Source organism: Podarcis liolepis (genome assembly GCF_965112155.1).
Source record: "Podarcis liolepis genome assembly, chromosome: 6".
In the NCBI taxonomy this organism is placed as follows: Eukaryota; Metazoa; Chordata; class Lepidosauria; order Squamata; family Lacertidae; genus Podarcis; species Podarcis liolepis.
Genome location: NC_139559.1, coordinates 52,903,422 through 52,930,901, shown reverse-complemented (window position 1 = coordinate 52,930,901; position 27,480 = coordinate 52,903,422). Strand labels below are relative to the sequence as shown.

The 27,480-nt window shown below is 45.6% G+C and overlaps 1 protein-coding gene across 1 annotated transcript; it reads left to right on the top strand.

The window, feature by feature from the left end:
* Nucleotides 1-10: 10 nt before the first annotated feature.
* On the top strand, nucleotides 11-27,480 carry POMGNT1 (protein O-linked mannose N-acetylglucosaminyltransferase 1 (beta 1,2-)). Its single transcript, XM_083509593.1, has 23 exons — nucleotides 11-272; nucleotides 2,548-2,750; nucleotides 7,289-7,394; nucleotides 7,978-8,093; nucleotides 9,034-9,099; nucleotides 10,044-10,157; nucleotides 11,194-11,311; nucleotides 11,742-11,840; nucleotides 12,029-12,156; nucleotides 13,245-13,315; nucleotides 14,033-14,108; nucleotides 15,093-15,176; nucleotides 15,630-15,671; nucleotides 16,079-16,137; nucleotides 16,636-16,708; nucleotides 16,889-17,017; nucleotides 17,419-17,544; nucleotides 18,936-19,000; nucleotides 19,675-19,719; nucleotides 20,471-20,606; nucleotides 20,802-20,911; nucleotides 21,982-24,053; nucleotides 24,197-27,480. The coding sequence occupies exons 2-22, from the start codon at nucleotides 2,637-2,639 to the stop codon at nucleotides 22,076-22,078; spliced, it is 1,974 nt and encodes a 657-aa protein (XP_083365719.1). The 5' UTR covers nucleotides 11-272; nucleotides 2,548-2,636; the 3' UTR covers nucleotides 22,079-24,053; nucleotides 24,197-27,480.

Genomic DNA, 27,480 nt, shown 5'->3' with positions numbered 1-27,480 from the left:
TCCGCCCCTTCTCGCCGCCCGCTGGCTCGTCTCCTTCTTCTGCCGCAGCCACTGCCGCCGCCGTCTCCTTTAAGAGCAGGCTGCGAGCTATATATCCCGCGCCGGAAGCGGAGGAGCATGTCGGGTTCATCCTCGCCGAGAAGGTCCCTGTGCCTGGTTCGCGACGGAGAGGAAAAGCAAGAGGAGACCAGCAGCTGCCGCCGCCGCCGCTGCACACTGTGAGCGGCTCCTGCTTATGGGGAGAGCGCCGGGTTCGACCCGATGTCAAGGCCGTGAGTAGATCCACATTCCCTTGGAACTGCATGCAGCGTGCTGGAACGAGAGATCCCTTCTGGCAATCCGCTGACCCCCCCCCCCTTATCCCCAGGCGCTGTGATCCATTTTGCACCATCACCATCCACCCGCCGCCTTTCGGTATGCTTCTTGTTTTGTGGAACCTGCCGTCGATCCCCTTCCGACGTTTACTCGGCCTGCCCTTCCTAGCAATCGTGGCGGCGAAATATGGGGGAACCTCCGTATTACCAGAGTTTACTGCTTGAGGCTTATTTTTAAGTCCCTTTCCCAGGATAGCCAACACAGACACCCCGCCCCCTCCAAATGTGTTGCACTCTGTTCATTTCAGGACACGCAATGCCGATTCGGGTTTGCTTTCCGTTGAGGGAGCTGAACATGGATCGTGGTGTTATAAAAGCGAACTAAAAATATCCTTTGTTTTGATGTAGTGTGCCATAAACGATACCCTCTGTGTGAAAAGGAGTAGTCAATAGTGCCCTCCCTTATTCTTTTAATACTTGCCTGGAAGCCGGTCTTGCTGTTTTTTATTTATTTTCAAACACATGTAGCCTTTGCCACTGAAATACAGGTAAAAGGTTACTCGCTGCTCCCACTCCAACAGCAAGCATTCCTTAAAGAAGGCAAAGATAAGTAAGTATATAATCTGTTCAGCTTTTGGCAAGTAGTGACAGGCTTCCATCTTCCCAGAGGAATAGGAAGCTGGCTTATCTGGAATCAGGTCATCCAGATCAGCACACTAGTAGTTTCTTTCCAGAGTTTTGGAGTGGAGTCTCTCACAACCCTATCTGGAGCCCCCAGGAACAGAAGCTGGGACCTTCTGAATGCAAAGCATATGGGAGCTACAGCCCCTCCCCGCTCCTTGCTAGCATTGGGAAAGTTGTGCACAGATTCTGGTTTTAGGCATATCATAGAGTTCAAAGAGGACCTCAAAATTCATCTAGTCAGGCCTTCTGCTAATACAGGAAATCTGCTGCTCATGGGTGGCCGTCCAGCCTCTAACAAAGGAGAGTGTACCACTTTCTTAGGTGGTGTCTTCTGGTGTTGAAGAACTTGTGCAGCTGGGAAGTTTCCCCTAAGAGTCAGAATCCGCTTATGTGTTATCTGTAACAGCTTTCATGTACAGTTGTACCTCAGGTTACAGACGCTTCAGGTTACAGACTCCGCTAACCCAGAAATAGTACCTCGGGTTAAGAACTTTGCTTCAGGATGAGAACAGAAATTGCGCAGCAGGAGGCTAAAGTGGTACCAGGTTAAGAACAGTTTCAGGTTAAGAACGGAGCTCCAGAATGAATTAAGTTCTTAACTCGATGTACCACTGTATTTGATTAATCCACTGGTCAATGTAGTGAGGAGATGTTGCAAGGACCTAGAGGTGTCAAGATGGTCAAGTGTGAGAAACTATGTCACCTCTAACACACCCTTGCTATCCTTAGATGTTGTGCCATCCAAGTCTCTGTCCTGTCCACCTGCAGAAAGTGTTAAGGATCTCTGGTGATAATTGTTTTTTTCTGCATCCTATTATCTTGCCGTGACCAAAACTGTGCCCCATGAGCTGGTTCACATGTAGCGCTAAGCCAAATCATGACTTGGCACAAATCGGAGGGTCCCTAGAGAGGGGATTGCTGCAAACAAAGCCAAGGTTTAGCTTAGGGTGTTGCCCTCACCTGTGTTCATGCATCGTCTTGCTCCTGGCAAACCTTGGCTTGTGGTTCGTCTTAAGTGAAACAAACCATGATCCCAGGTTTGGACAACACGCTAGGCCAAACCACAGTTTGGCTCACACCAGTGCAGCAACAGCAGAATGGGAGGAAGAGCAAAGCAGCAATAATATACTCTCTGCCCCCCCCCCATTCTAAACATAGTTTGACTTAGTGTTAAGTGGCAACCAGCTCACTGCAGCTCTAAAGACCATCTAAGTGGGGCTTGGGCCTGGAATAGGACCACTGGTCCTCCCCTTGGCCCTTTCCTTCCAGTGGCCCCTCATTCCTCTACCCCACAGCTTCCTAACAAAGGAAGACTTCCTTCTATCCTGTTCCTTGCCAAACTCTGACATTTTGACAGCTTTCAAGTGATGTAACAGAATAAATTATGTCAATGAAACACTTAATGCACACTTGCATTTTCTTTTCATTAATGGAGCAGATATTGTGCTGCCTTGACATAGAGCCGGACCTTCAGACCTTTGGAGCAATATTGCATTTGACTCATCCAATTTCACTCCTTCAACTTCTTCTGCTTTCTTTGCCCTGCCAGGTCTTGTTGGTGGTAGAATGCAACTCAGAGAGGCCAGATGCTGAGCGCTGCCTCATGTAGGTGTCCAGTTCCATCCGTTTTGCCCTACTATGATGGATGAGTGGAAGCCCAACCCAGTAGCCAATCCACGGAAGAAACGCAGCTGGTACCTGGCCTGGAAGTACAAGCTGACAAATCAGAGGGCTCTGAGGAGGCTCTGTCAGGTGAGAGAGCAGGTCCCTGGGACTCTTGGTTCTGCTCTGCTTGCTGGAGTAATGTGCTGCATCAGGTGCAATTAGGATTGGCATTATTATTAATAGAAGACTGTTGACTTTAAATGCTTTTGGGTGATGCGGTCTGCGTACGAGTGGAGTGAAGAAGATAAAGTGATTCTTTATAGGTACCAAAGGATATCTCTCCATTGTTTCTATTAAAAGGGCAGGATCTTGTGGCATTTTGAAAGCTAGCTGATTTTATTGTAGCATGAGGTCTTGCTTACAAAAGCCCTGGCCTGTGAAAGCTCATATTACAATAAGTATTGGTCAAGAAGGTGCCATGGGATATCTCTGTTGCTTAGCTTGTAGCAGACGAGTGCAATTACCCTTGACCACCTTTCAGCAAATGGAAAGGGAGTTGCGCTTTCTCCCTCCCTCCCCCATCTAGCTACATCTATACCTATAAACCAGTGGATTTACAGTGATGTGGATAAAAGTTTTTTTCAGACAGATTTTTTTAGATGCACTGATTTGCTCCCTGTTCTCTGTAGCGCAGCTTTTTCAAGAGATCCGTTCATGCAACAGAAGGTTGCTACTAAGTTGCCTGCCCCGCCCCCAGAAGGGACAGTCTTGTGACAATTTGAGGAAGAAAATATTTTTGCAAATTTTTATATACTGAGACGTAGAAGCTGAAGCGAAAGGTGGCAAGAGTTACGGCAAGGACAGTAAACAAAGGTGGGGGGATAAGCCTGAAAGAAAGTAGCTGATAACTTCTAGGGAGATGCTGAGGCTCAAGGCTACCTGAAAGGGGTTTGTGGTGCATATGGAAGTTTTGAAAGCCTTTTCAGTGCTACTTCTTTATATGTTGTTGTTAAGCATTGAAAGCACAGCCCTTGCTTCCTAATTACAGGTGACTAACCACAGAGCCTAGGACTTGCCGATCAGAAGGTTGGCAGTTCGAATCCCCGCAACGGGGTGAGCTCCCGTTGTTCGGTCCCTGCTCCTGCCAACCTAGCAGTTCAAAAGCACGTCAAAGTGCAAGTAGATAAATAGGTACCACTCCAGCAGGAAGGTAAACGGCGTTTCCGTGCATTGCTCTGGTTCGCCAGAAGCGGCTTTGTCATTCTGGCCACATGACCCAGAAGCTGTAAGCCGGCTTCCTCGGCCAATAAAGCGAGATGAGCGCCGCAACCCCAGAGTCTGCCACGACTGGACCTAATGGTCAGGGGTACCTTTACCTTTTTAAGGATGGGTTGGGGTTGAATGGTGAAAGAAATGCATTCTGTTGAGTCTCCAAAATCATGAGGGAGAACAAAATATTGCAGCATGGAATACTCCAGCCATAGTTGCTTCCATGATATTCCACTCCATTCCCCACCCCAAAAGTCATTCAGCATTCTGTAGCCACTGAACATGGTCAATCCTAAGTGGACCTTTTTGCAGGGCTCCCCCTTAACTTTGCTTTCCAAATAATTTTTGAACTTCTGCAAACCATAGGCTGTCCTCAAGCTTGTTCACACCTCCCCTCTTGTGCACAGAGAGTGCAGTTTTTCATATCTAGAGAACCACACTTGGAGAATGAGCTCAGTATTATAAGCTTATAATAACCAATGTCTATGGCATCTTGTAGTGCTTCATAAGCAAGAGAGAGGTGCCTGCCCCAAAGGAGCTTACAATCTAAACTTGAAAAGGGGGGAGAGGACTGGAGAAAATAGTGTGGAGGGGGATATAAATATGGGTAAATGGAGGTCATATTTTCAGAAAAAATTCCAGTGTTATTATTTTTCCTCAGAAAATATTTTTTGAATTCATTTGTTTACAAGTAAAATAAGCATGCTAAAATAGATGACCCTCTAGGGCATCAGAAAATTATCAAATCCAAATTATCCTACACATAATTCGCCAAGGAATTGTTTTTTGGAAGATGCACATCATAAAATGTGCTAAAATTGGGCGTGAGGATTAAGGGGGCCACATGGGAAGTGTGGACTTTGAGGAGGCAGAGAGAGAGTTAGCACTGCATGCAAGTTCAGTGGAGAGCAATGACCTCAAAAACACTTACCGAAATTTTCAGGTGTTCTTGTTTCAAGAATTGCGCAACCTTCCAGCAGCCTTCAAGAAACGTGACATTGCAATAGGCAGAGAGGCATAGCAAATGTGTTCCAATATCTTGTCTGGATCCCATGTCTCCAAACAGCAAGCTTAATACAAAGCTGTCAGTGTTGAGGGGAAAGCTGACACCTTAATTGCACACAGACAGGGCTCTTCAAGTTCGGGTTCCCATAGAAACCCATGTTGCCCTGTATTCCTGCATCATCGGGGGATTGTTCATCATGGCACCCGCTGTGGCAGTAGGCAACAGTTCCATAACAACGTGATGGAGGCAGTGGCGTTGGGCCTCCTCAAAGGGATATCTAAAACTTGAAGGACCTGTCACTGTCTGTTGAACAATCTGAGTCTTGGTATGGGAAAGTTGCTGTGTTCTGAAAACATTTTGCTGTGTCCTACAGGAGATTAGCAGAGTTAGAGGCTACGTAAGCATCTGAATTATGGGTCTTGTGGATAGTGTGTCTTCTGGGATGTTTTCACCTGTAAGGAAAGAGACAGCTGAAATTCTGCACTTCTAGGAGACACTAAAACTTGCAGCTATGGCAACCTCAGTTTCCATAAGTTAAATAATATTTGCAAATGAGGCTGTACTGAATACACTTAAATCTTCCTGCCAGCCATGTGCTACAGAGGATCACCGGAGCAGATTGGGGTGGTGGTGCAGAGACTGCAGAAGAGGGGAGAGGAATGGGAAGTCCCATTCATATAAGCTAACATCCGTTGCACAAGAAGGCTGCTTCAGCTGGATATGGCACAGCAAACTGAAGCGAAGTTTATTTGCAAAAACTTGTGTGGCAAATGCTGCATAGCTCTGGGAACCTTTTCCAGGCCAAGGGGTTCTCTTTCCTGTCCTCTCCCTTTGGAGAGTTGGAGTCCTACAGCATCTGGAGGTTCCCCATTCTTGATTTGGGGGCTTTATCTTGGTGACTATAGGGTGGCATTAACCATTTCTTACAGATATATCACATATTATTGCATAAATCAGCTTTCCAAGTTGTGCAGCCTTTTGTTTCAGGAGCAATAGGCGAGCAGGGGCTACACATTTTATTTTTAAAAAATAATTAGTATTTCTTGACTATTTTCTTGAATTACAAGACAAATAAAAAAGGAAAAGTACATATACCATCTCCACTTTCAATTCATAGTATTTTTTACAGTTCATTTACATTCGGTATGAGACACTAATGTCATAGACATCTTGCGGTTGCGGGAATAGAAAGGGGGGAGATTATTTTTTCATTCTATTGCATGGTGTTAGTGTAGACATTTGTGTCATCATCACATGAGTAGGTCTTTTATTTTACACATTTATTCATATTCCTTGGCATCGCAACCACTTTGCAACAATTTGTGGAGACACAGTGGGTCCAGATTCCTTCCAAGCAGCTGGTTTTCACTGACCTGAAATCTGATGTCACTTATGTCAATCTAATGTCAACAGCAAGTCAACTTGATATTGGAGAATGGCCATCTGATATTAACTACAGATCGTTGTAAGACAGTGCTGCTACACCCTGTGCTAGAAAGCTAAAAACTGCCTGTAATGACAATGGATAGTTTTCAACAACACCCATTTAAGAGGTGCCAGATGTTGGGAGTTGGGATTGTTTGTTTTTTAATTCTCGTTGAATGCCTTGCAAAGAGAATGTTCGTTCATAATGATCTAGCAGTTCATTGTTACTTGGTGCCCTCTGGCTTATCTTCCTAGTTCTGTGGGCTAAACCGGGATTGAGAATTGTAGTAACAATAGCTATTTTTCTTGGATCAGAGTGAAGAGACCGGCAATTGCTAAGGAAGCGTCTGTTTGGAATACAAGGCTACCAGACAAATGTTTCTGCAACAATCAAAATGTCAGAACAGGCTTTTGTTTTTCTGCTACGTATTTTGTAGGTAACATTTGAAATCCTCCTTGCGGCATGCCACTTGGCCTTGGACTCTGCCGAGTGCAGTTTATTTAAAGAATTGTGTGCCACTTGACGATATTGCCATTATCAAATGTTGGAAGGCATGCAGTATCTGTCACATGACCCCAAACTGATTTCCATCTCCAAATGCCAGCAACTCAGTTCTAAGGAATTTAAATAATGTCTGGTTACTTTCGGGAGAAAACCGAATATATTTGCACCTTTATGCATGGGAAAGGGAATGTGCGGTTATGGGTGACAAGCTTTAAGAAGGTAGGAGGGCCCCCATTGCCATATAAGACACTGTAATTTTTTTCTGGGGAAAACAACTCCTTTTAGATGTGAATGGAAGTAGCAAGTAGAGGTATAGGTAAAAGGTACATCAAAATAATTCAAGAGCTATGGTTCTGCTCTTTAGCCAACACTACATTTTTGCTTTCATGTCCTGCTATGCAGGAGATGCTTTTCAAGACAGAAGGACTTCTAAGGCATCAGATTAGTAATACTTATGGTCTGATGTTAATTGCTTTGCAGATGGGGGCTGTTCTCTTTTTGCTAGTGACTGTGATTGTGAATATAAAGCTGATATTGGACACTAGAAGAGCAGCCAATGAAGAGGAGGAATCTTCTCAGGATTATGGTGGGTATGGAGTGTTGTGTCTAGGTGACAGCAGCAGAATGTCCTTTACAGCAGAGGTCAAGCTGGTATCTCCCCTGCTCAGCATGCCCTAGCATGTTAAATCTCCTGTCTAATGGGTAGCATGCAACATTCCTAGATACAATAGTGTTGTTCGTGGTCTGCTGCGGCTTTGCATGAAAAGTCCTTTAAAGTGTATTCTACAGCTGGCTTGGAGAGAGAGAAGAAATTCCTTAGAGAAAGATGTATGGATGTAACTGCTTAATGACACCTTCCAGTTATTCAGATCCATCCAAGGAGACCTCTAAGAACCTCATCCGCATGGTCAAATCATCCACTTGGAGCATTTCTGTTAGATAATGAAACCTTTAAATGGAAGGAGAGAAATATTCAAGGGACATCAAATGGGAGGCTGCCACTAAATATCTAGTTTCCCTGAACTTGGGGGTGAAAACATATGTTGTATTATTCTCCTCTTGGAATCTAGATCTTTGGATTATATTTTCAGGGAGTGAGTTGATTGTGGGGGTTTTTAAAACAGAGTTTATCAGTAGCTTGAAGTAAATGATTTGTTTCCCCTCCCTAGATGAAGGCTTGCAGAACCCAGAGATCCCTCGACGACCTGTCAACAGCAGGAAGGTTCTGGATATTGAGGTGTACTCCAGCCGCTCCAAAGTCTATGTGGCAGTGGATGGGACGACGGTGAGAGACTCTGCTGTAGCTATAAGGGGAGATGCAATAAATGGGGAAACTGGAAGTTCTCATATGCATGGCTTCAGAGCAAAGCACAGCACCTTTTGAAACAGAGAGGCTCATTACGCTTTGCAGCACAACCCCACATGTTGAAGATGGGGAACCTGTGCTTCTCCAGATGTTGGTGGACTATAAATTCCATCACCCCTAACCATTGGCCATGGTGGATGCAGCTGATGGGAGCCGGAATCCAACAGCATCTGGAGAGCTGAATGTTCCCCCATCCCTGCTGTATGTGTTTACTTGGAAGTAAATGGCACTGTGTTTAAGAGGGCTTACTACTTGGTACATGGATTTAAGATTACAGTGCTTACCTACTATTTCTTTCTGCCGGGGCAGGGAACTAATGGCTGATGTTGGACTCAAACGTCCTTCAGCCCCAGCCAGCATGGTCAGTAGCGAAGCATGGTGGAAGTTGTAGTCCAAAATCTGGATTATGGGAGATGCAGTCCAGCATTAAGCTAACCATCTCTGTTTTTATAACTGTATTTCACCAACCACTGTCATCTGATGTGGCATTTGAACCTCAGCTTTCAAGTTCTTCAGTGTAAAGCAGGCTTCCTCAAACTCAGCCCTCCAGATGTTTTGAGACTACAATTCCCATCATCCCTGACCACTGGTCCTGCTAGCTTGGGGTCATGGGAGTTGTAGGCCAAAAACATCTGGAGGGCCGAGTTTGAGGAAGCCTGGTGTAAAGCTTACTGTATTCTCTTGTCTACACTTTGGGTGGTTTTCCTTAAACAAGAAATGCGTTGGTAAACTCTTTGGGGCCACAGGACTTCAGCAACTAGTGGGGGACGTTCCTGCAAGAAAGCTTATTTGTGCCAAAGGGGTGTGGTGGCAGCTAGAGGGATAGAGTATTATTATAGTTTCTTTTATCATAGTACAGGTTTTGGAAGATGAAGCCCGGGAGCAAGGCAGAGGCATCCACGTGATTGTGTTGAATCAGGCTACAGTAAGTGATTAAGCCATAGATTGACTTTCTGAAAGAAGCTACTTTGCATCTCAGAAGCCAGATGTATTTACAATTGTTCGGAAGTGACTGGTTAACTGTAGGGAAGTCGCTGAAATTAGAAATAGCTCTGATTGCATCATTGATTCTGAAGCCTGCTCTTCTAGATTTGGGACCCAAATCCCACCCGTTCTCCTTATCACTGGTGGCATCCTAGCAGGCAACAGCATGACAGCAATCTGCAACAGAGGCCTGCAAGCCACCTGTCTCTTTAACAACCCCACAATGCCCCGTGTGGCGCTACATTTGGGCACCATGGGGATATCCAGAATGGCAGCTTCCTCTCCACCCTCTGCTGCTGCTTGGCAGACTTTAAGCCAAGAAGCAGGGGTTGCCAGGAAAGCCATGCTCAGTTCCCAAGGAGCCTTCCCAGATGCCCAGTCTTTTTTAGCCCCTTGACCATGCCAGGTGCTGCTTCCAGCCCTGTGGCTTGCTTTAAGAAAAAAATTAAGTGGTGTATGAAGATACCTCACTCATGTTGGCGTGAGATAAAGACCAGCCTGTTTGCTCAGACACTAGAGGACGCCAATGTTAGTCTGCTGCTCCAATGGGAAGCTGCAAGTGGCTCTGTGGAGGACTTGTTCTACTTGCTCTTTCTTTTTAACCAACATAATTTTAACAGAATAGCAACCCACCCTGGAATCCTATGATGAAACGTGTGTGAAAAAAATATACTTTAAAAACGTGCGTAGAAGTCCCACCATGTGCTTATATAGAACATGAGGAAGATGCACATTGGCTTCAGTTTTTGGCTGACTCTTTTCCAAAGAAGCAGCTGATTGCGTTTAAAACTCTTGTTGTCATTAGTGGATCTCAGCAGTTGAGCAGGACTCATCCATCCACTGAGGCCATCATCTAATCTGCTTTTGTGTATGAATGCTTAATAGGGTCATGTGATGGCGAAGAGAGTCTTCGACACCTACTCTCCACATGAGGACGAAGCCATGGTCCTCTTCCTTAACATGGTAGCTAGAGGCCGCATTCTTATCTTCACAATTAAGGTAGGTGGGGAGGCTGGAGTTTTGGTTCTTTCTTTTTTTTCTCTGCTCCATAGAGATGAAAAGTGCAGATATGCTCAGTAGCTTTTTATTTTCTTTCAAAGTCATGTGAAATGAAACGCTTCAAAATATTCGGAGTAGGCAGACTTGGACTAACTTTAGCTTTGCAGCTACTGATTTATTTACTTTCCTGTGGCTATAACACAATATGGACTTCTATTTTATGCAGTTGCTGTACATTTACTATTGTGAATGGTATTGTTTTGTATTCTCTTTACTTAATGAATGATATGCTGGGTGGTTCACCCAGAGCGGCAAAAAACTAAAGAAAGTCTAAAGCTTAAATATATTTCTTGATGAAATAATTAGGATTGTATCCTAATCAGAATACACCCACTGAAAATAATGGACCTAAGATAGTTGTGCCCATTAATTTCATTGGACTTTCTTTGAGTAGGACTAGTGTGTGATGCAACCTCTTATTCACAAGATCGTGCTCTGCAGATGTTCTTGAGCCAAACGATTAAGTGACTGTGGTGGTACCTACTAACTTGTTCTCAGCCAAGACAACAAATGCTGTCATGAGCAATGGGCTGCTGGAGTTGGCTTCACTTTATGGTTGCATCCCTGTTGCTCCTTAGAAATCAGGAGGCAACAAAGGGGAAAAGGAGAGAACACTAAAGGGTTGGCCTAGCTGCCAACATCTGTCTTGGGTGGCTGAACTAACTAGTTCCAATTGCAGAAGCTAAGTACTGCTGTTATTCTTGCAGCACCCATTTATGGGTGCTCTTTTATGCTTTTATCTTTCTGTTTAAATAATACAGTTTTTAACTAAAATGGTAAAGTGGTGCTGAGAATAGGCTCTAAAACTCTGGAAATTTATCAAGCACAGATTTTTGACCTTAACTTTTTTTTTTTTTTGAAGTGACATTAGTTGTGCCTCTGTGACAAACTCAGAAGGGAAAAAATTGATTGTTATTACAAAAAATAGAGGGGAAATTCTATGTAATTACAGCCTGGCTTTTCTTCCATTTTTCAGGATGAGGGCTCCTTCCACCTTAAAGATACAGCGAAGAATCTCCTGAAGAGTTTAGGGAGTCAGATTGCGGCTTCCCTCAACTGGAGGGACATGTGGACATTTGTGGGGAAGAAAGGAGGTCAGAATCTGTTTTTTCCCCCTGACCCATATTCATGGGAGAATGTGGGAAAGAAGTTCCTTCTTCTACACCACAATAAAAGCAGAGGTGTCTCCATTCCTCCAGTGCCACTTGGTCACCCTAGATGGGTGCCTTGAGCAGCGGTCCCAGTAGGGCACAGAAAGAGGGCAGGCCTGGCTTGATTTCCTTGCTGAGGGTCATGGATCTTGCATAGAAATGGGGAAGATGTATCCTTCCAGACCTTGCTGGGCTCAGTCCCACCATCTCTGACCATTGGCCAGAAGAGCTGGGAGTTGAACAGCATGTGGAGGCCCAAAGGTTCCCTACCTGTTCTACAAGATGCATGTTGTTGCAGCAGCAGCAGCCTAGTGCCAGGTTGTACAAGTGGTAATTATATTCTGCAGACCCTGACATGCATTCTTCTCTCTAGGTGAGGTTTATGGTGAAAAATACGCCAAGTCCCCAGTGCTTTCCTCTTGGGGAGAGCCTGTCTTGCTGAAGACTGAAGTCCAGCTAACTTCTGTGGAAGGTATGGCCTGCTGGTTCTTCATCGCCGTTCCCTGAGCATCTTCTTAAGGGGGGAGTTGCAGAGGCAAGGGTTGGGATGACCCAGTGACACCATGCATTTAAAGGGTTCTTTGCCCCTCCTCTAAAGCATCTGTAGTGAGAACCTGGTAGAGACTTGTCTCAAAATAACCCCCTTTGTTGTACTCTCAGATGCCGAATGCCACTGGCCTGACACGGAGCTCAACCGGCGGAGGAAGCGGTTCTGCAGTAAGGTGGAAGGGTATGGCAGTGTCTGCAGCTGCAAGGACCCCACACCTATAGAGTTCAATCCGGACCCAGTGAGTAGGCCTGAGCAAGAGCCCCCTTCTTCCCCAACCTCTTCCAGGAATGGAAGTTGATGAGGAAGCACAAAGGCCTTCCTGGGATCTCCTTAACTAAGCAGCCAGCTGAGAGCTCTGTAAGACTATGGATGGAAGTCACCAAGTGACCTGTGAAGACTCTCAAATATGTAAAGGCCTACTGCCCATCATGCTCTGCCCAGTTCTCAGCCACTTCTTCCGCATTATTTCTAATTCTCAAAGTGATATCTCTCGTTCCTTTTGCTTGCATATCTGCGCCTTAAATCCAGTTTTGCTGGATCTCTGCCTTTGATACCATCGACCATGACATCCTTCTGGGGGAGCTGGGGACACTGTTATACAGTGGTTCCGCTCCTTCCTCCTGGGCCGTGTTCAGAAAGCCGGGGGGGGGGTGAGTGTTCAGACCCCTGGGCTCTCACTTGTGGGGTGCCTCAGGGTTCTGTCCTCTCCCCCATGCTTTTAACATCTATATGAAGCCGCTGGGAGAGATCATCGGGGTTTGGGCTGGGTGTTCATCAGTATGTGGATGATACCCAGCTCTACCTCTTTTAAATTAGAACCAGTGAAGGCGGTGAAGTTCCTATGTGAATGTCTGGAGGTGGTTGGAGGATGGAGGATGGAGCTAACAGATTGAGGCTGAATCGGGAAATTTTTAATGCCTAATGTTTTACAATTTTTAATGTGCTGTATGCTGCCCAGAGTAGCTAGGGAAACCCAGTCAGATGGGGTATAAATAATAAAATTATTATTATTATTTTGAGAGCCAAAAATTAATCCAAATTGTGAGGGTCTCTTCCCAGTTCTGGGCTGCTTAATTTGTAAGGTGGATTTCAAGAGCAAATGGGAAGATTGTTTTTTTGGAAACAGTTGAAGGGTACCTGGCTGATGGAAGTGCTCTATTTGGCATGTCATAAGAAAATCTGTACTATGCTAACTTAGTTTACCCTTATAAATGTTCCAGAGCAAGAAATTATATGGGTGTGAATAGGAAGAGGGAATGGGTTTGGGGGACAACTTGTGCTTTTCCTCTGAAACATCTGCTTTAAGGATCTTTCTTCTACTTTTAGCTCAAAGACAACAAAGTTTTTGATGTGCCTGTTGCTGTCATTGCAGGAAACAGACCTAACTACCTGTACAGGTGAGTTGAGACTGCCTTGGGCCCATTGACAGGGCACTTGGCTGGGGTTTCTAAGCACAGCAGTCGGAAATTGAAAATTCAGCTTCAGCCCTTGCACATTTATTGATAAGTGTAGAAACCTCAAGTTTCCAAGTTCCTTTATAAAGACCCATATTCCTGGCATGCATCTCCATGTACCCTTTAGCTGGGTGGTGGAAAGGAGAGAGCAAGCACAAAACAATGAGCCACAGAGCTGACTGCAGAATATCACCTAGGACAGCCTTGTTGGGCTTGGAATGTGGGAGCCTTGGCTTCTAGCCCTCTTCAAGTGTTGCAATTAGGGTTGAGTAAATGCACAGGCAGGATAACAGGGACAAGCAAACTAGCTCCATCTCCTCTCTGCCTCTCTGCTACAACCTTCCAGCTTGTGTAAGTTGATTATCTGATACAGGGAAACTTCTGTACTCATGGAGGATCCCTGTTCATATTCCTGTTTAGAACCCTGATATTCACTGCTTCAGAATAGTGGTTCTGCCTCAGTGTCTCCCTGCAGGCAGAAAACTAGCAAATGGGGAGAAATATTCCAGCTAGCTTTCTGTGTGCAAGACTTTGGAGAGGGGGAGACGTGCCCTCTTGCTGTGTAACAGTTACTCTTGTTTTTATTCAGTCATTTGTTTCTCTAAATTATATAGCAGGAAAGATCATTAAAGAATAAAAAATTGTTCCTCTTTCCCATAGGATGCTGCGATCGCTGCTGTCGGCACAAGGAGTCAATCCTCAGATGATAACAGTCTTCATTGATGGATATTATGAGGTGAGTCCCTTCTTCCGTTTCATCAAGAACTTTGCATCCTTTCTGATCACAGAATAATGTGCTTTAAAAAATCCTTCAGGGCTGACCCAGGAATTGAGCTTGCACCTTCTACATCCACCTATTGACAAAATATCCCATCTAATTCTGTTGAGGTGCTACTTCTGATTTGCTGAGATCTTCCTTTCCCCTTCCTGCTCCATTACTTCAGAGAAACAAGTGTCTCTTCTATCCTCCCTGCCCCGCTCCCAGTCCAGTGAGAAAGGCAAAATGCAGCTGTGGAGCATCAAGTTGTTGCTTGGGCTGCCTTTTAAAGCTTCTTCTGAAACCCCAGCTGCTCTGGAATGCAGCAGCCAAATTAACATATGAAGCGTCTGGTTCATTTCTGGGCACAATTCACAGTGCTCACATTAGTTTTTAAAGCCCGAAATGACATAGGCCCCAAATATCTGAAAGACCGCCCCCTCCCCATAGACCCTCTTGGATGTTGAGATAAGCAGAGGGGGGGCCCTTTTGGTCCTTCTGCCACCCTCTTGCTGTAACCCACCCTGGGACCTTACTGTGAAAGACGGGTAAGAAAACTAATGAAAATAACTTGAGGTGGCAACTTTACCTGGGGAATAAGCTGCGCTAGGAGTTCACTGGAACTTACTAGGGAGTAAATGACAGAGGAGTGCAGCTTTTACTGCAATTACATCAGACAGCATGAGGTAAACCTTAACTTCTTCCTGCTGCTTCTCATGAATGCTGACCATAGACTCTGGCTTACTAAAAGCACTTGGGAACCTTTCTTTCATTTCAAGGGCAATAAACACCAATTGTCTTCCTGTACCTTTGTGGTAACAATACCTTATCGATCAGTCTTTGAAGTCTGTTGTACTCCTCTTTAAGGAGTCAAAAATATATGTAGCCATGCTTTCCTTGCCTTGATAAAAAGGAACCAGGGTTGTGGGAGTGTGAATCTCATATGTTTCCTTTCCTTTCCAGGAGCCAATGGATGTGGTGGAACTATTTGGCCTGAAGGGAATCCAGCACACACCCATCAGCATCAAAAATGCCCGAGTCTCCCAGGTGAGGGACCTGTTTTTCTCTTCTCCCCTTGGAAACCATGCCCATGCATTGGGGCAGCCATCTTGCTTGCCTAGGAGCCCCATTACAAATGATTGACCTGAGTAACCATGCTTGGCAGCTGTGAAGCAACTGGACCACACAGAACTTTTAGTTCAAGTGTTCCAGTCTTTGTTCTCCAGCAATGTGCCTGTGTCTGGGACTGAGCTTAAAAAACCAACCTGGTGTGACTCCAGATGAAAGTTGCATGAAACTCCTGCTGCTATGCCTAAGCGTAATAGAGGTGACCTGCTCTCTGGCTGATGTTACCACCCTAGATGGACCACACTTGTCAGGCGGGGATAGAGACATATGACTTCTGTAAAGTAGTATTTCAGTAGCAAGTCCGAGTCACTGATCTGAATCAGTCGAGTTCTGAATAGTGGTGTAACAGATGGCATCGTCTTCCTCTCACAGCACTACAAGGCCAGCTTGACAGCAACATTCAACTTGCACCCGGTATGTGATCTCCACCACATTTCCCCACTTTCCCCTTCTGAGAGTGACTTCTACCTTTGATTATATCCTTGTATGCAATCGCTGGGGAGGATATTCTGTCCTGAATAAATGATTCTAATGATTACCTGTCATAGAACATGATGTAGCAGAGGCTTTTTTAGTTCAGCAGGCAGTTAACAAACATGCACAGTGACATAGCTGTCTCTTATATGGTGCTTGTGGAGGGGGTGGTACCTTCATGCACTGATCAAGCTGGCATAGTTCTGAAACTGAACTGTTGCTAGGAGCACTGGGTCCCCCAAAATTCCTGCATCCCTTGGGTAAGAACGTTGCTTCTGAACTTTGTATCTCATTGGCCTTGCTCACCACCTTCACTTTTCTCTCTTTGTGCTCCACCTTTTCTGTAGGATGCCAAATTTGCCGTGGTTCTAGAAGAGGACTTGGACATCTCCATTGACTTCTTCAGGTATTATCTGAACCCATCAATGAGCCCTAGCTGGGTCCTGATGTCTTTGCTCATTCTGACCAAAGTCACTTTGGGTCAACTTGCTGCATGACTTAGAGAATGCAACACCATTGTAAAGGGAGTATGAGACTGGTTTCACAAACCAGCCCATCAGGAAGGATTCCGAAGGGCTGGAAACTAGCCGTAATTCAGACCAATCCTTTATGTCAACCTCTCCAGAAATGTGTGCATTAGATTAAAGGGTAAGGTATAAAATAAATAAAACCCTTGTGGTCATACTTAGTATTTACTCAGATCGATCCATTCGCACCACTTGATTTGACCCCCTTGCCTGACTTACAAATCATGACTTTGCTCCATGTGTGATACTTTTGTAAAAGAATGTCACTGACCTTAGGTTGATCAATGATCAAAAAACCTCTTTCATCAACCTCATTAAGGTTGGCTTAAACAATGTTTCTTCTAACTCTTTTTGAATTGTTTTCTTTTGATGTATAGCTTCCTAAGCCAGTCCATCTATCTGCTGGAGGAAGACGACAGCTTGTACTGCATCTCTGCCTGGAATGACCAGGTGGGTCTTGCTTTTGGTTCTTCATTGCACTTTCCTGCCTCTTTCCTTTTTTCTGCATCACCCTCCTGTGATCAACATACTTCTTCCTTCCCTCCCGCCACCTCAAATCAGGGTGAAGGACTTCATGATATGCTCTTGTTATGGAAGTTTGCTTAGGTGCTTCTCTTTTTGGAAAATTAGGGATATGAGCACACAGCGGAGGACCCCTCACTCTTGTACCGTGTGGAGACCATGCCTGGGCTGGGCTGGGTATTGAGGAAGACTCTCTACAAGGATGAGTTGGAGCCCAAATGGCCAACACCAGAGAAGGTCAGTGTCCTCTCGGTTTCCCTTGTAAAACAAGGCCTGCTCTTTCTATTGCCAAATGGCTACCCTTTGCAGTAGGCATAAATACTAGAGATATCCCTTCTTAAGAGCGTCAGGGCTGTAGGCCTTCAGTTTTTATCAGCATTTTAAAATATTTTTAAAGGGCAAGATATACTTGTTCACACTTTCTAACTTAGTATGGAAATAAAGTAGAATGTCCCCCCAAAGGCTGTTAGATTTTGTAAAGTTGAACAAATGGACCAGGTAGGAAAATGGTGAGTACTGAGATGTTTGGAATTTTGGAACCTAGACAACCTTCAAATCCCCTGACCATGTGACCAGGGACTCTCCGAGAAGCCCTTTCTCACAATGGACTCAACTACTTTGTGCTCTCTTCCCTCCAGCTCTGGGACTGGGACATGTGGATGCGGATGCCGGAGCAGCGGAAAGGCCGCGAATGCCTCATTCCGGACGTGTCGCGCTCCTACCATTTTGGCATCGTTGGCCTCAACATGAACGGCTACTTCCATGTGAGTATCAACCTGAACAGAGAAGCATCAGCAATGTGTGCTTCTGCCAAGGGAACCCCCTTGCTGGCTGCCTTCTGCTTCCACATCCACCGGTTGTGGTCTCTGCTAGCTTCCCCTTCTTTGTTCTTCTCAAGGAGGTCATGACATGTGTGTTACTCGGTGACAAGGACGGTTGGAGCAGTCTGCATTTCCCCAGCTGCAGTTCAACCTTGGAGAAAGAAGCTGCTTATTTTCATCATCTGTGCATATTGACCTCCCATGCACCTATGCAAGCGTTTGTAGGCCATGAGAACTCAGCAGAAGTGCAGAGGAGGTTTCTCATAGGAACATAGGACCAATTCAGACCATGGGTCTCTCTAGCTCAGTGTTGTCTACACTGATTGGCAGCAGCTGTCCAGGGATTCAGGCAAGGGGGTGTTCCCAGTCCTGCTTGGAAATGCCAGGGATTGAACCATGTTCTCTACCACTGAGCGATGACTCCCATCCTTGGAACCAATAGAGAAGTCTAAGCCTTCATGCCTAGCTTGGCAGCCTCAGGAGAACTTGGGGGTCACCACTTTCAAGAAATAGAGTGTAGGGCTAGATCATCTTTCATCTGAGCCAGTACAGCAGTTCCATACGAGTCCTGTTCTGATGTTGAAAGCACAGAGCTATCATCATTTGAGGCATGAGAGGAGGTTGCCTTCTGCCCAGCAGTCTCTGCATCTTTGGAAGGATGTCTGCAGCAGGACTGCCTGCCAGTACACAGGGGCTATCCCAGCAAGCAGGAACCCTGAGCACTCGGGGTTTCATCTCATGGGGACCACCTGCCTGGATTTGGGAGGCTGCCCTGCTGCAGACATCCTCCCAAGCATGTGGACAATGCTGGGAAGGGGAGACTGGGCCTGGCCCTGCTCTGTGATAATTGTGTGTCCTAAACGCCCACATAGGATAAATGCCTTGTGTCCAAATGCATTGTGTCCAAATAACTTTTCCTGAAAGTCAATTCATGGAAAATAATGGAACCTCAGTTAGTCAGTGTGGTGACTCTGCTCTGAGTCGGTCTAGCATTGGATACAACTCTGTGTTCTTATGTCGATTTGTGTGCTAGCTCCCAAGTTGCCAGGCTAGTCCAAAATGAACTGATGCCTCCTGTTTATTCACTTAACACAGCTGCATTTCAGGCTTTGACTACTCCCTGTGGCCATTCCCATGCAACAAATCATTTATGGATAGTTGTCTGCCATGGGGCAGTGTTTTTTTTGATGTGGAGACTCAGTATCTGTGCCCATGTGCATCAAGCTAGATTCCCTCCCGAGTGTGCTCCAGGGATATGTGGGAATAAGGGGTTATACGTACATGAAAGGTGACTGATGACACCTAAATATGTGTTTGCCTCTTGGTTTTTCTAGGAAGCCTATTTCAAAAAGCACAAGTTCAACACTGTCCCCAGCGTCCAAATAAAAAATGTGGAGAGGTGAGTGCAGTATGTTCAGCCTCTGCGGAATGAGCCCTAATACACCCTGGGGCACCTGGGACTGACTTTCTGAGCCAGGCTTAGGGCTTCCTGGCTTATGCACCTCTCCAGCTGAGACTCACTCCTTTACCTGAACCAGAATGCCCTAAAAGTTGATAATATGTTGCCTCTTCTGTGGGTGGCCTTTAAAATTCATAGAGTGGTAGTCAGCTAAGCTTTACTCAGGGTAGATGGATTGAAATCAATGAAGATTGCTAAGGTAGGCCTATTAGTTCCAATAGGTCTACTCTGAATAAAACTTACTTGACTATTACTTCTAGGAGATTAATACTAGCAGGAAGGTGATTTCTTCATAAATAGAAAAAAAATACATTTATTTTCCTTTCCAACTGATGAGTTGTGTTTCCTGGAGTATACTATCTTCTTCCCCGTTTTCTAGTTTTTACCCCAACCCACGTTGGTGTTCCTACAATAGGGTCAAAAAGCTGATGGCTATCCTAGAATGCCTTTCATAGTAGCAAAGGTGGACTGTGGAATTAAATAGTGGTTTTATTGCAGTGGATTTACTAAGCAGGATGCTGACACCCAACAAACTGCCTCTAAGGTGTTAAGCATCAATATTTCTCTTCCCCCTACCCCCTCTGACTGTCTGTCTTTATCTTTCCATCACCCAGCTTAAGGAAAGATGCATATGAAATTGAAATCCACCGGCTGCTCAGGTAACTTGAATGCTAGGAAATCGGGCACATGTTGATGGTAAATGATGATATTTTGCAAAGTTTTAATGAGTGTGTGTGTAGGAACTGTTTCATGTTGGAGATGAATACTTGTTTGTCTGTTGTTGGGGAGGGTATTATGTTTTTATTCAGTTTTACAGAAGCAAGCATCAAAATTATGCTGATACATCTATACAGCTCTTAGAGTTGTTTGGATCACGGGCAGGCTGTGTCTGCTGTCGTTGCGTGGATTGATTTTGCTAGCATGCCATGCCTACAAGAGAGGTATTCTAGTGTCCCCATTTGTGGAAGGTGTGGCATCTTGTGTATGTGCTGCAGCATCAACTGTAAGAGGAAAAACAATAAGTGGTAGCCGGGAATTTTGCACAATTGGATCACAATGTTATCAGTCAATCTCTGAAGTGGGTGGGTGGATTTTAACCAATGTCGTTGTGAAGGGCTGGAAGCGTCCCATGTAATACGCGAAGGGGAAGGGTCCCAAAGAACAATGTAGTCACTTTGAATGTTTTGTCCGACGTATAACTACAAAGCTTCAACAATAGGAGCAACCTGAGCCCTTCCCACAAACTTGCGGCCTTTTCTTTTTTACTTTTCCCCACAGACTAATTGGCACTTTAAAAAAAAATTGCTGGAAACCACTGCGTGTGTTCATACATGTGAGTCTTACGGCTTTTATCTCTTCACTTTTTTGTCTGTCCTCACGGTCCCGGATTTATTTTAATTCCTCCTTCAGTGAGGCAGAAGTTCTGGATCACAGCAAGAACCCCTGTGAGGATTCCTTTGTACCCGACACCGAAGGGAAGATCTACGTTATGTACATTAAGATGGAGCAGGAGGCAGATTTCACCACCTGGACTCAGCTTGCAAAGGTAACTTCCAACTTCTTTGCCTGCCCAGCCTGTGACATAAGATGGACGGGGTGGGGTTTCTGTAAATCCAAAGCCAGTGCAGAACGGGAATTGGAAGGCAGCCCAGTCGACTTAGATTCTGGAGCTTCCATCACATGGGTGATTCAACCTTGATGGCATGTTGCTTGTATGATGTCCTCTCTCCACTGTCCTTAGTGTCTCCACATCTGGGATCTGGATGTCCGTGGGAACCATAAAGGACTGTGGCGCCTCTTCCGGAAGAAGAACCACTTCCTGGTAGTGGGAGTGCCTGCCTCTCCTTATTCGTAAGTTTCCTTCGTGGGCAGGGGAAACTCCCCCTGGTCCCCATGTTAGTGCCAGGCTGCTTAGTTGGGGCAGCTTTTCTCTGCATGTTTCTCCCAGAATTTCCTCAGCTTACCCGTCAAATCAGATCCTGCTCCCCAAGCAAGCTAGTTGAGCCTATGTGGTCTCACATGTTTTAAGAAAGCTCAGCTGGTTAGAGTGTGGTGCTGATAACACCAAGGTTGCAAGTTCGATCTCTGTATGGGACAGCTGCATATTCCTGCACTGCAAAGGGTTGCACTAGATGATCCTCAGGGTCCCTTCCAATTCTATAATTCTGTGTCTTCATAACTCGCTGCTGCTGCTGCTGCTGCTGCTGCTGCCGCTGCTGCCACTGCCACTACTGCCACCTGGTGCCAGGAACAAAAATTGCAAGGAGCTTGGAAAGAAGCAGAGGCAACGCCATTCTTCGCCATGGTTGCTTAGCAGTTCAGCTTCCTGGAAAGGTGGCCGTGTGCACCAGGTAGCTACAGCAGGAAGGGCTGCGAGAATAGCTGACTCAGAGCCATCTTGGGAGACCATAGCAAGGTGACTGAGAAGGGATGGGAGGCAGCTTCCAAAGGTGGAGATATATGGGGGGGTGTATTGTGTGTAGTCATGAAGCAGACTTGAAAAGCCAGAATTCCTCTCCAGGCAGTTATTAAGAGGAGAGGCCTTGACTCAGTGGCAGAGCACATGCTTTGCTCTCAGACAATCCCCAGCATCTCCATCTATAGATATTTTTGGCCTACAACTCCCATAATCCCTAGCTAGCAGGACCAGTGGTCAGGGATGATGGGAATTGTAGTCTCAAAACATCTGGGGGGCCGAGGTTGAGGAAGCCTGGATTAAGTGGAATGGGGATGTCTGAAGCCTAGCAATGCTGCTTCCAGATGGACAGCACTGGCCTAGATGGACAAATGGGGTTATCTGGTGCAAGGCAGCTTCTTATTTTCCTCTCTCCATGCTGTCCTCTCTGGCCCGAGACACTTCTTTAGCTCCCCCACCCCTTTCCCTTTTTCGTATCCAGCTCATTTTTTCCTTCTTCTCCTAGATCCAAGAAGCCCTCCTCAGTGCCCCCCATTTACATGGAGCCCCAAGCCAAGGATGAAGCGGTGGGAGCCGTGGGAGCAGGAGCGGAGCAAACTTGAAGCAGGGCTGGGGATTGTTGTCCGTGTTGCCTTCACAGCCTGCTGGGAAAAGGGGCTCAAGACGCCATGGAGCTTCGTGGGAGATTTGTGTGCCGCTTTCTTTGAAGGACTTGGGAAGAGGGGCAAAGACAAGGGGGGAGGGCTCCCCGCTGCCCCAAGGCAGCTGCTGAGTGTGAATACGTTGCACTGGGAAGGCAGGAGCAGGAGCCTTTAATATTTTTCTAAGCCACTGCAACAATACAATTTTGCGGGGTGGGGAGGGGGTTGGCCGGTCCCATTTTTAACACTGACGCTTTACTAACGCTGGCCACCCTTTCCCCCAAATTGTGGGTTAGGCCAGAGGGAGCTGTTTGGAAAGGTGATTGGTTCCCTTTTTAGGGAGCTCTTCTCAGACCACTACTTCAGGATATATACATTTGTTGTTGTTATTTATTAACTCTGTATGTTGGTCAACATCCTTCAAAAGGCAGCTGTCCTGCTTATGTTTCTGGTGGTTTCCAGTTTAGGGGGGGATTGTGATGGGACTCTTAAGCCCTGGAAAGCATGTGGAGCCATTCATTCTCCAGGCAGAGGAACCATCCTGTACATGGCTTGGATTGGTGGCTACAGAGCAGACAGCTCGCCTGAATTTGGAGAATGGCTTTTGTGCTGGAGGATGGAGAAATAGACCTTCATGGCCTTCATCGTCGGGACTTAAGGACACAAACCACAAATGGAACTGCATGTATCGGTACTGTGGGCAACCTAACCTGGATGCTCAGGCCCAGAATTCCTTTCCTCCTGTCTCTGCTCCTGGTGGATTGTGATGCAAGAAGGGAAACATCAAAATCTCTGGCATTATATCTACCTAGCAAGTTCTCCTGGCTCTAGCTGAGGCACCTCTTCTTGACTGAAATGCTCAATAAGAGCCAGACTGGCAACAACAGGTAGAGGCCTAAGGCTGCGAGGCTTGGTGGAGTTGCTCTTCTGTACAATACCCACAGAAAAGAGCCAAGAAGTGGTGAAGGTGTGTGTGTGTGTGTGTGTGTGTGTGTGTGTGTACAAAAAGTGCCTTGAGGGAGTATGTGCTGGCCTAGAAAGCCTGCTCAGAAAGGGAGAGTTGAAGTGAATGGATCAAGCCGAACCTCAATTATGTTTGCTCCATTGGAACAAAGCTTCTGTGAGCTCAAAGATCCAAATGCAGGAACACTTGTTAGTCTGCAGTGTGGATGACCTGTGACAATGGCCACCGTTAGTACCACTAAGCAAGGTCAAGCTCACTCCTGTCCTCCATCCTGTGGAGCTGATAGGCTTTGTGCCCTACCCTGCTCAGTTCAAGCCAGTCTTGCTCTTTTTGAGGCCTAGGTTGCTGAAGCATGTTGCTTGGAAAGGAGGAGCTCATAGGACCTCAAGGAAGTTCTGAAGAGGCTTCTTGGGGAAGTAGGTTCTTCTGGAGTCTGTGTTGGCTGGGCAGAGGTAACGGGGAAGGGAAAGGGCAGAAATTCAGGGACAAAGAGGGAATAGTGGTTTTCCTCTTCCACATCTGGTGCCTTATGAGGTGAGCGAAGTCCTTGGGGTCTAGAATGTAACTTTCTGTACAATGATTCAGGGAACAGCTAAAGGAAAGGGAGCACCACCTACGAGCAGATGGCCAGGTTAAAGTTTAATGTAATCCTTTCCCTTCCATTTGGTGGTTAGGTGTCTTTTTGTTTTGTGTTTCCTCTTCTTTCTCCACACCGCCAAGCTAACCATACATAGTTGATGCTGCCCGAGTCTTTAAGAAAACAAACGAATTAGGGTGTAGAGGACTAGAAAAGGAGAAAGATGGCATTACAGCGTTTAAGATGTCCTTAAGGCAACTGTGGCCTCCATCAATAAGGTACCATCTTCAGCCAACTCCTGAACCTAAGAGTGTCTTGCTTCACCTCACTTGGTCTGTACATTTTCCAAAAAGAAACCCTTTGGCTTCTATCCACGTTAGAGTCTAGTGACTGTGGTGGAGTCTCCTTCTTTGGAGGTCTTTAAGCAGAGGCTTGACAACCATATGTCAGGAGTGCTCTGATGGTGTTTCCTGCTTGGCAGGGGGTTGGACTCGATGGCCCTTGTGGTCTATTCCAATTCTATGATTCTATGACTGAGGGAAGACCATAGGGAATTTTGGATGGATGACTTTGGTACAGTCACTGATTGAATCCCGTTGATTTATTGATTAGTGATGCTTTACTGCAGGGAACCAAGACATCTTGTCAGTTCAGTCCATACCATCTCAGGGGAAATTGGTGGGTGTGTCTGCCTCTGGAAGATGGGCTTCTCTTGGTCCTGCCTGTTGGCCTTGATGCAGATACACTCAGCATATTGCAGCTGCAAGGGGAGCGTAACCCAGAGCTGAGAGTGCAGCAGTTCCTGCCAGAGATGAAAAGGAACGCTTTGGCTGCTGCTTTCATTGATTGCATCGCTTGCCATCACATTGCCAGTGCATCATGTTTCACTGGAGGTAAATGTGGACACAGCTGCTATTTCCCCCAACAGCTTTTGCAGGTACGGTAGAGCTAAAAGTTAGAGCTGTGCTGCATTTTTGCAAAAAGGATAATTTTTCTGTTATGCCTTCCTTGTCTCTCCTTGGCAAGCATTGTGATGCAGAAAGGGAATCTGTTCCTACAAACAGGCACCTGAAGGTTCCTGGATACAACTTTAGCATGCGTTTGCATTTTTAGAAACACGCATACAAGTTTTGCTGCAGAGTCTTACTACTGATGACATATGGAATGATCCTCATTGTGAAGCAGCTAGTACTTTTGCCATTTTTGTGGCAACATGGTATGGAGCATGGTTTTTATGTTGTTGGGTTTTTGGTTGTTTTTGTTTGGTTTTATTTAAGGCGCACAGCACCCTAATAAGGGGAAGGAGCACCTTCTAAGCAGAGTTCAGCAACCTTTGCCCTCCAGAAGCACATTACGGACCTTTCCCTTATTTATTTGGTAACCAGAATAGGGGATGTTTTGAAGCCGCCAAATCTCCAAGGCCTTATTACACTTGACACAAAGTGCAAAGAGTTGGGGCTTCTGCAAATGCACAGCAGCAGCAGCAACCCTGAAGGCTTAGTGATGGCTAACTGCAGCAATGCTGAATTAGCTAATGTGCTTCTTATTAATTTAGAGAAGCCATTTTTCACCCTTCAGAACCAGTCATGGGATTTCAGGGGCATGCCAAGTGGAGATCTCAGGAAGCCTAATGCCTAGACCAGCCTTCTCCAACCTGCTGCCTTCCATATGTTTTGAACGACAATTCCAGTCAGCTCCAGCCATTACAACAGTGCTGGCTGTGGCTGATGGGAGTTCAAAGCACCTGGAGGGGCACCAAGTTGGGGAAAGGTGGCCTGGATCTACAAATACCTTTGTCCCCAAAAGCCTTGATGGAGAGCAGAGCACAGGCCCCTCCAGACTTCATCTATATGTTTGGAGTGAGTGTTTAGTTGCGGCCAGAGGGAGGGGCTAGTTGCTTTTTGCAGCAGAAAGGCATTTCCTACCTATCAGGTGTATAAAATCAGGTCACTTTGTATAGTCATGATCAAAGTTCAGAGCACACTTTCGAAGGGGCTACATCTACCTTAAAAGTGTTCATGAGGTGTCTTCTGAAAGGAATGGTGTTCTGCTCTTGGCACTGTCAATAGACACAGCTCCTGCCCCACCTGACCAAGTGCAAAATATTATATGGTGAGGACATCCCAAGATCCTACGGAAACAGCATCGTTGCAAGAAGATTGTAGTTTGTAACTTTGTGAGGAGGCAAGAAAAGCAAAGATGGGTTGGGGTGGTTTCGCCTGTTCAGCCTTGCAAATGAGTACACTTTTACTGCAGTTCCTGTTCAGATATGTCAAAGGGTAGCTGGAAAAGTTGCTCTAAGCCACTACAGTGGTACCTTGGTTTAAGAACAGCTTAGTTTATGAAAAACTTGGATTAAGAACGCTGCAAACCTGGAAGTAGGTGTTTTGGTTTGTGAACCTTGCCTTGGAAGCAGAACATGTGGGAAAGCACGCCTTGGTTTAAGAATGCTTTGGTTTAAGGACGGACTTCAGGAATGGATTAAGTTTGTTAAACAAGGTACTACTGTACTTGCCCCTGGCAATATGCCAGTGGAAGCGGGAAGAAAAATAGCAAGAATATAAATTTAATTCAGTTTTCACTGTGTGTGACTTTTAAAATAACAAGTTTTCCCTTGCCAAAAGTTTGTCTTCATAAGTTTACCTGTACTACAAGTGCTGCTTCTAAAACAACTGTTTAGGGAAGGGAAATGTTTGATCTAAAGCATTTTAATCTTTAAAATATAGTCCAGCACCATGGACATGAGACTTTTGACTGAAATGGAAGCTAAATGGCCATATGGGGGTTGTGTATTTTGCTGGCATTGGATTTCAGTGAGGTCATCATGCCTTTCTCTGGATTACACCCAGCAGCTGCAATCCTATGCTTGCTTGTTCTAAAACCTCTTGGCTTCTATGTAGCCAGGGACTTGCTTATGAGTAAACCTCCTTGGGATTGACCCAAGTGTGAAACAACTGGAATAAAATGTGTTCACATACAGCTTCAAATTCCCATTTAAATACAAACAGTATTTAATCCCTTTGATTGCAGTGACTTCTTCTCGTCAAACTTTGCAAACAAGTCCAAGGATCATAACCCCTGACCTTGCTCTTTGCAAACTATGCGGGAAAGGATAGCTAAAAGTTCATCAACTGTTCTTCTCTTCCAGTTTATTTCCAGCCAGAATCTTTCTGGTTGTTAGTGACAGCATGCTTGATGCTTTGTCTGATCTATCATGGAAATTACTATTTTCTTGTAGCTTCTGGAGGGTTTGGGGGTTATTCTGGTGGTGGTGGGAAGTTGGAGAGGAGAGGGTTCTGTTGCAAAGCAGCTAACATTTTTCAGACCAACAGATGCCTAGGTAACATGTGATCAGTTGCCATCAGTTTTTCTTGTTTCTGCTGTTCCCCAAACTATCCACTGATAATGCACGACGACATCAGAATGTAAAGCTGTCACACCCTGTGGATGTTGGTACCAAATGTTAGGCTGCTTGGTGCCAGGTGCTTCAAACTGGTGTAACTTAAATGATACCATCTAGGACTGAATTAGACGTTCTTGCCACTATTTGGTTTCCACTTGCTCTTCTATCTTGTTCTTTATTCCTTGCCACCACCAGCACTCTTGTTTTCTTGTAGTTGTCTTTAACTTAATGCAAAGGGCAATGCAGTTTCCTGGGCTGGGTGCACCTTATTCCCTGGACAGACTTGGATTTCATTTGCATGCAGTGACAGGCAAGAACAGAGGCTGCTGTGTGCAGGGTGACCGACTGCTTTTGGGAATCCAGTTTTGCGTGTGTTCGGTTTTTTTTGTTTTCCGAAAATAAAGGTGGCGGAACTACTA

Coding starts and splice junctions, on each gene's coding strand:
- POMGNT1 (XM_083509593.1), top strand. CDS start 2,637: ATGATGGATGAGTGGAAGCCCAACCCAGTAGCCAATCCACGGAAGAAA. Junction 11,841..12,028: donor CCAGCTAACTTCTGTGGAAG/GTATGGCCTGCT, acceptor TTGTACTCTCAG/ATGCCGAATGCCACTGGCCT. Junction 17,545..18,935: donor ACATGAACGGCTACTTCCAT/GTGAGTATCAAC, acceptor TGGTTTTTCTAG/GAAGCCTATTTCAAAAAGCA.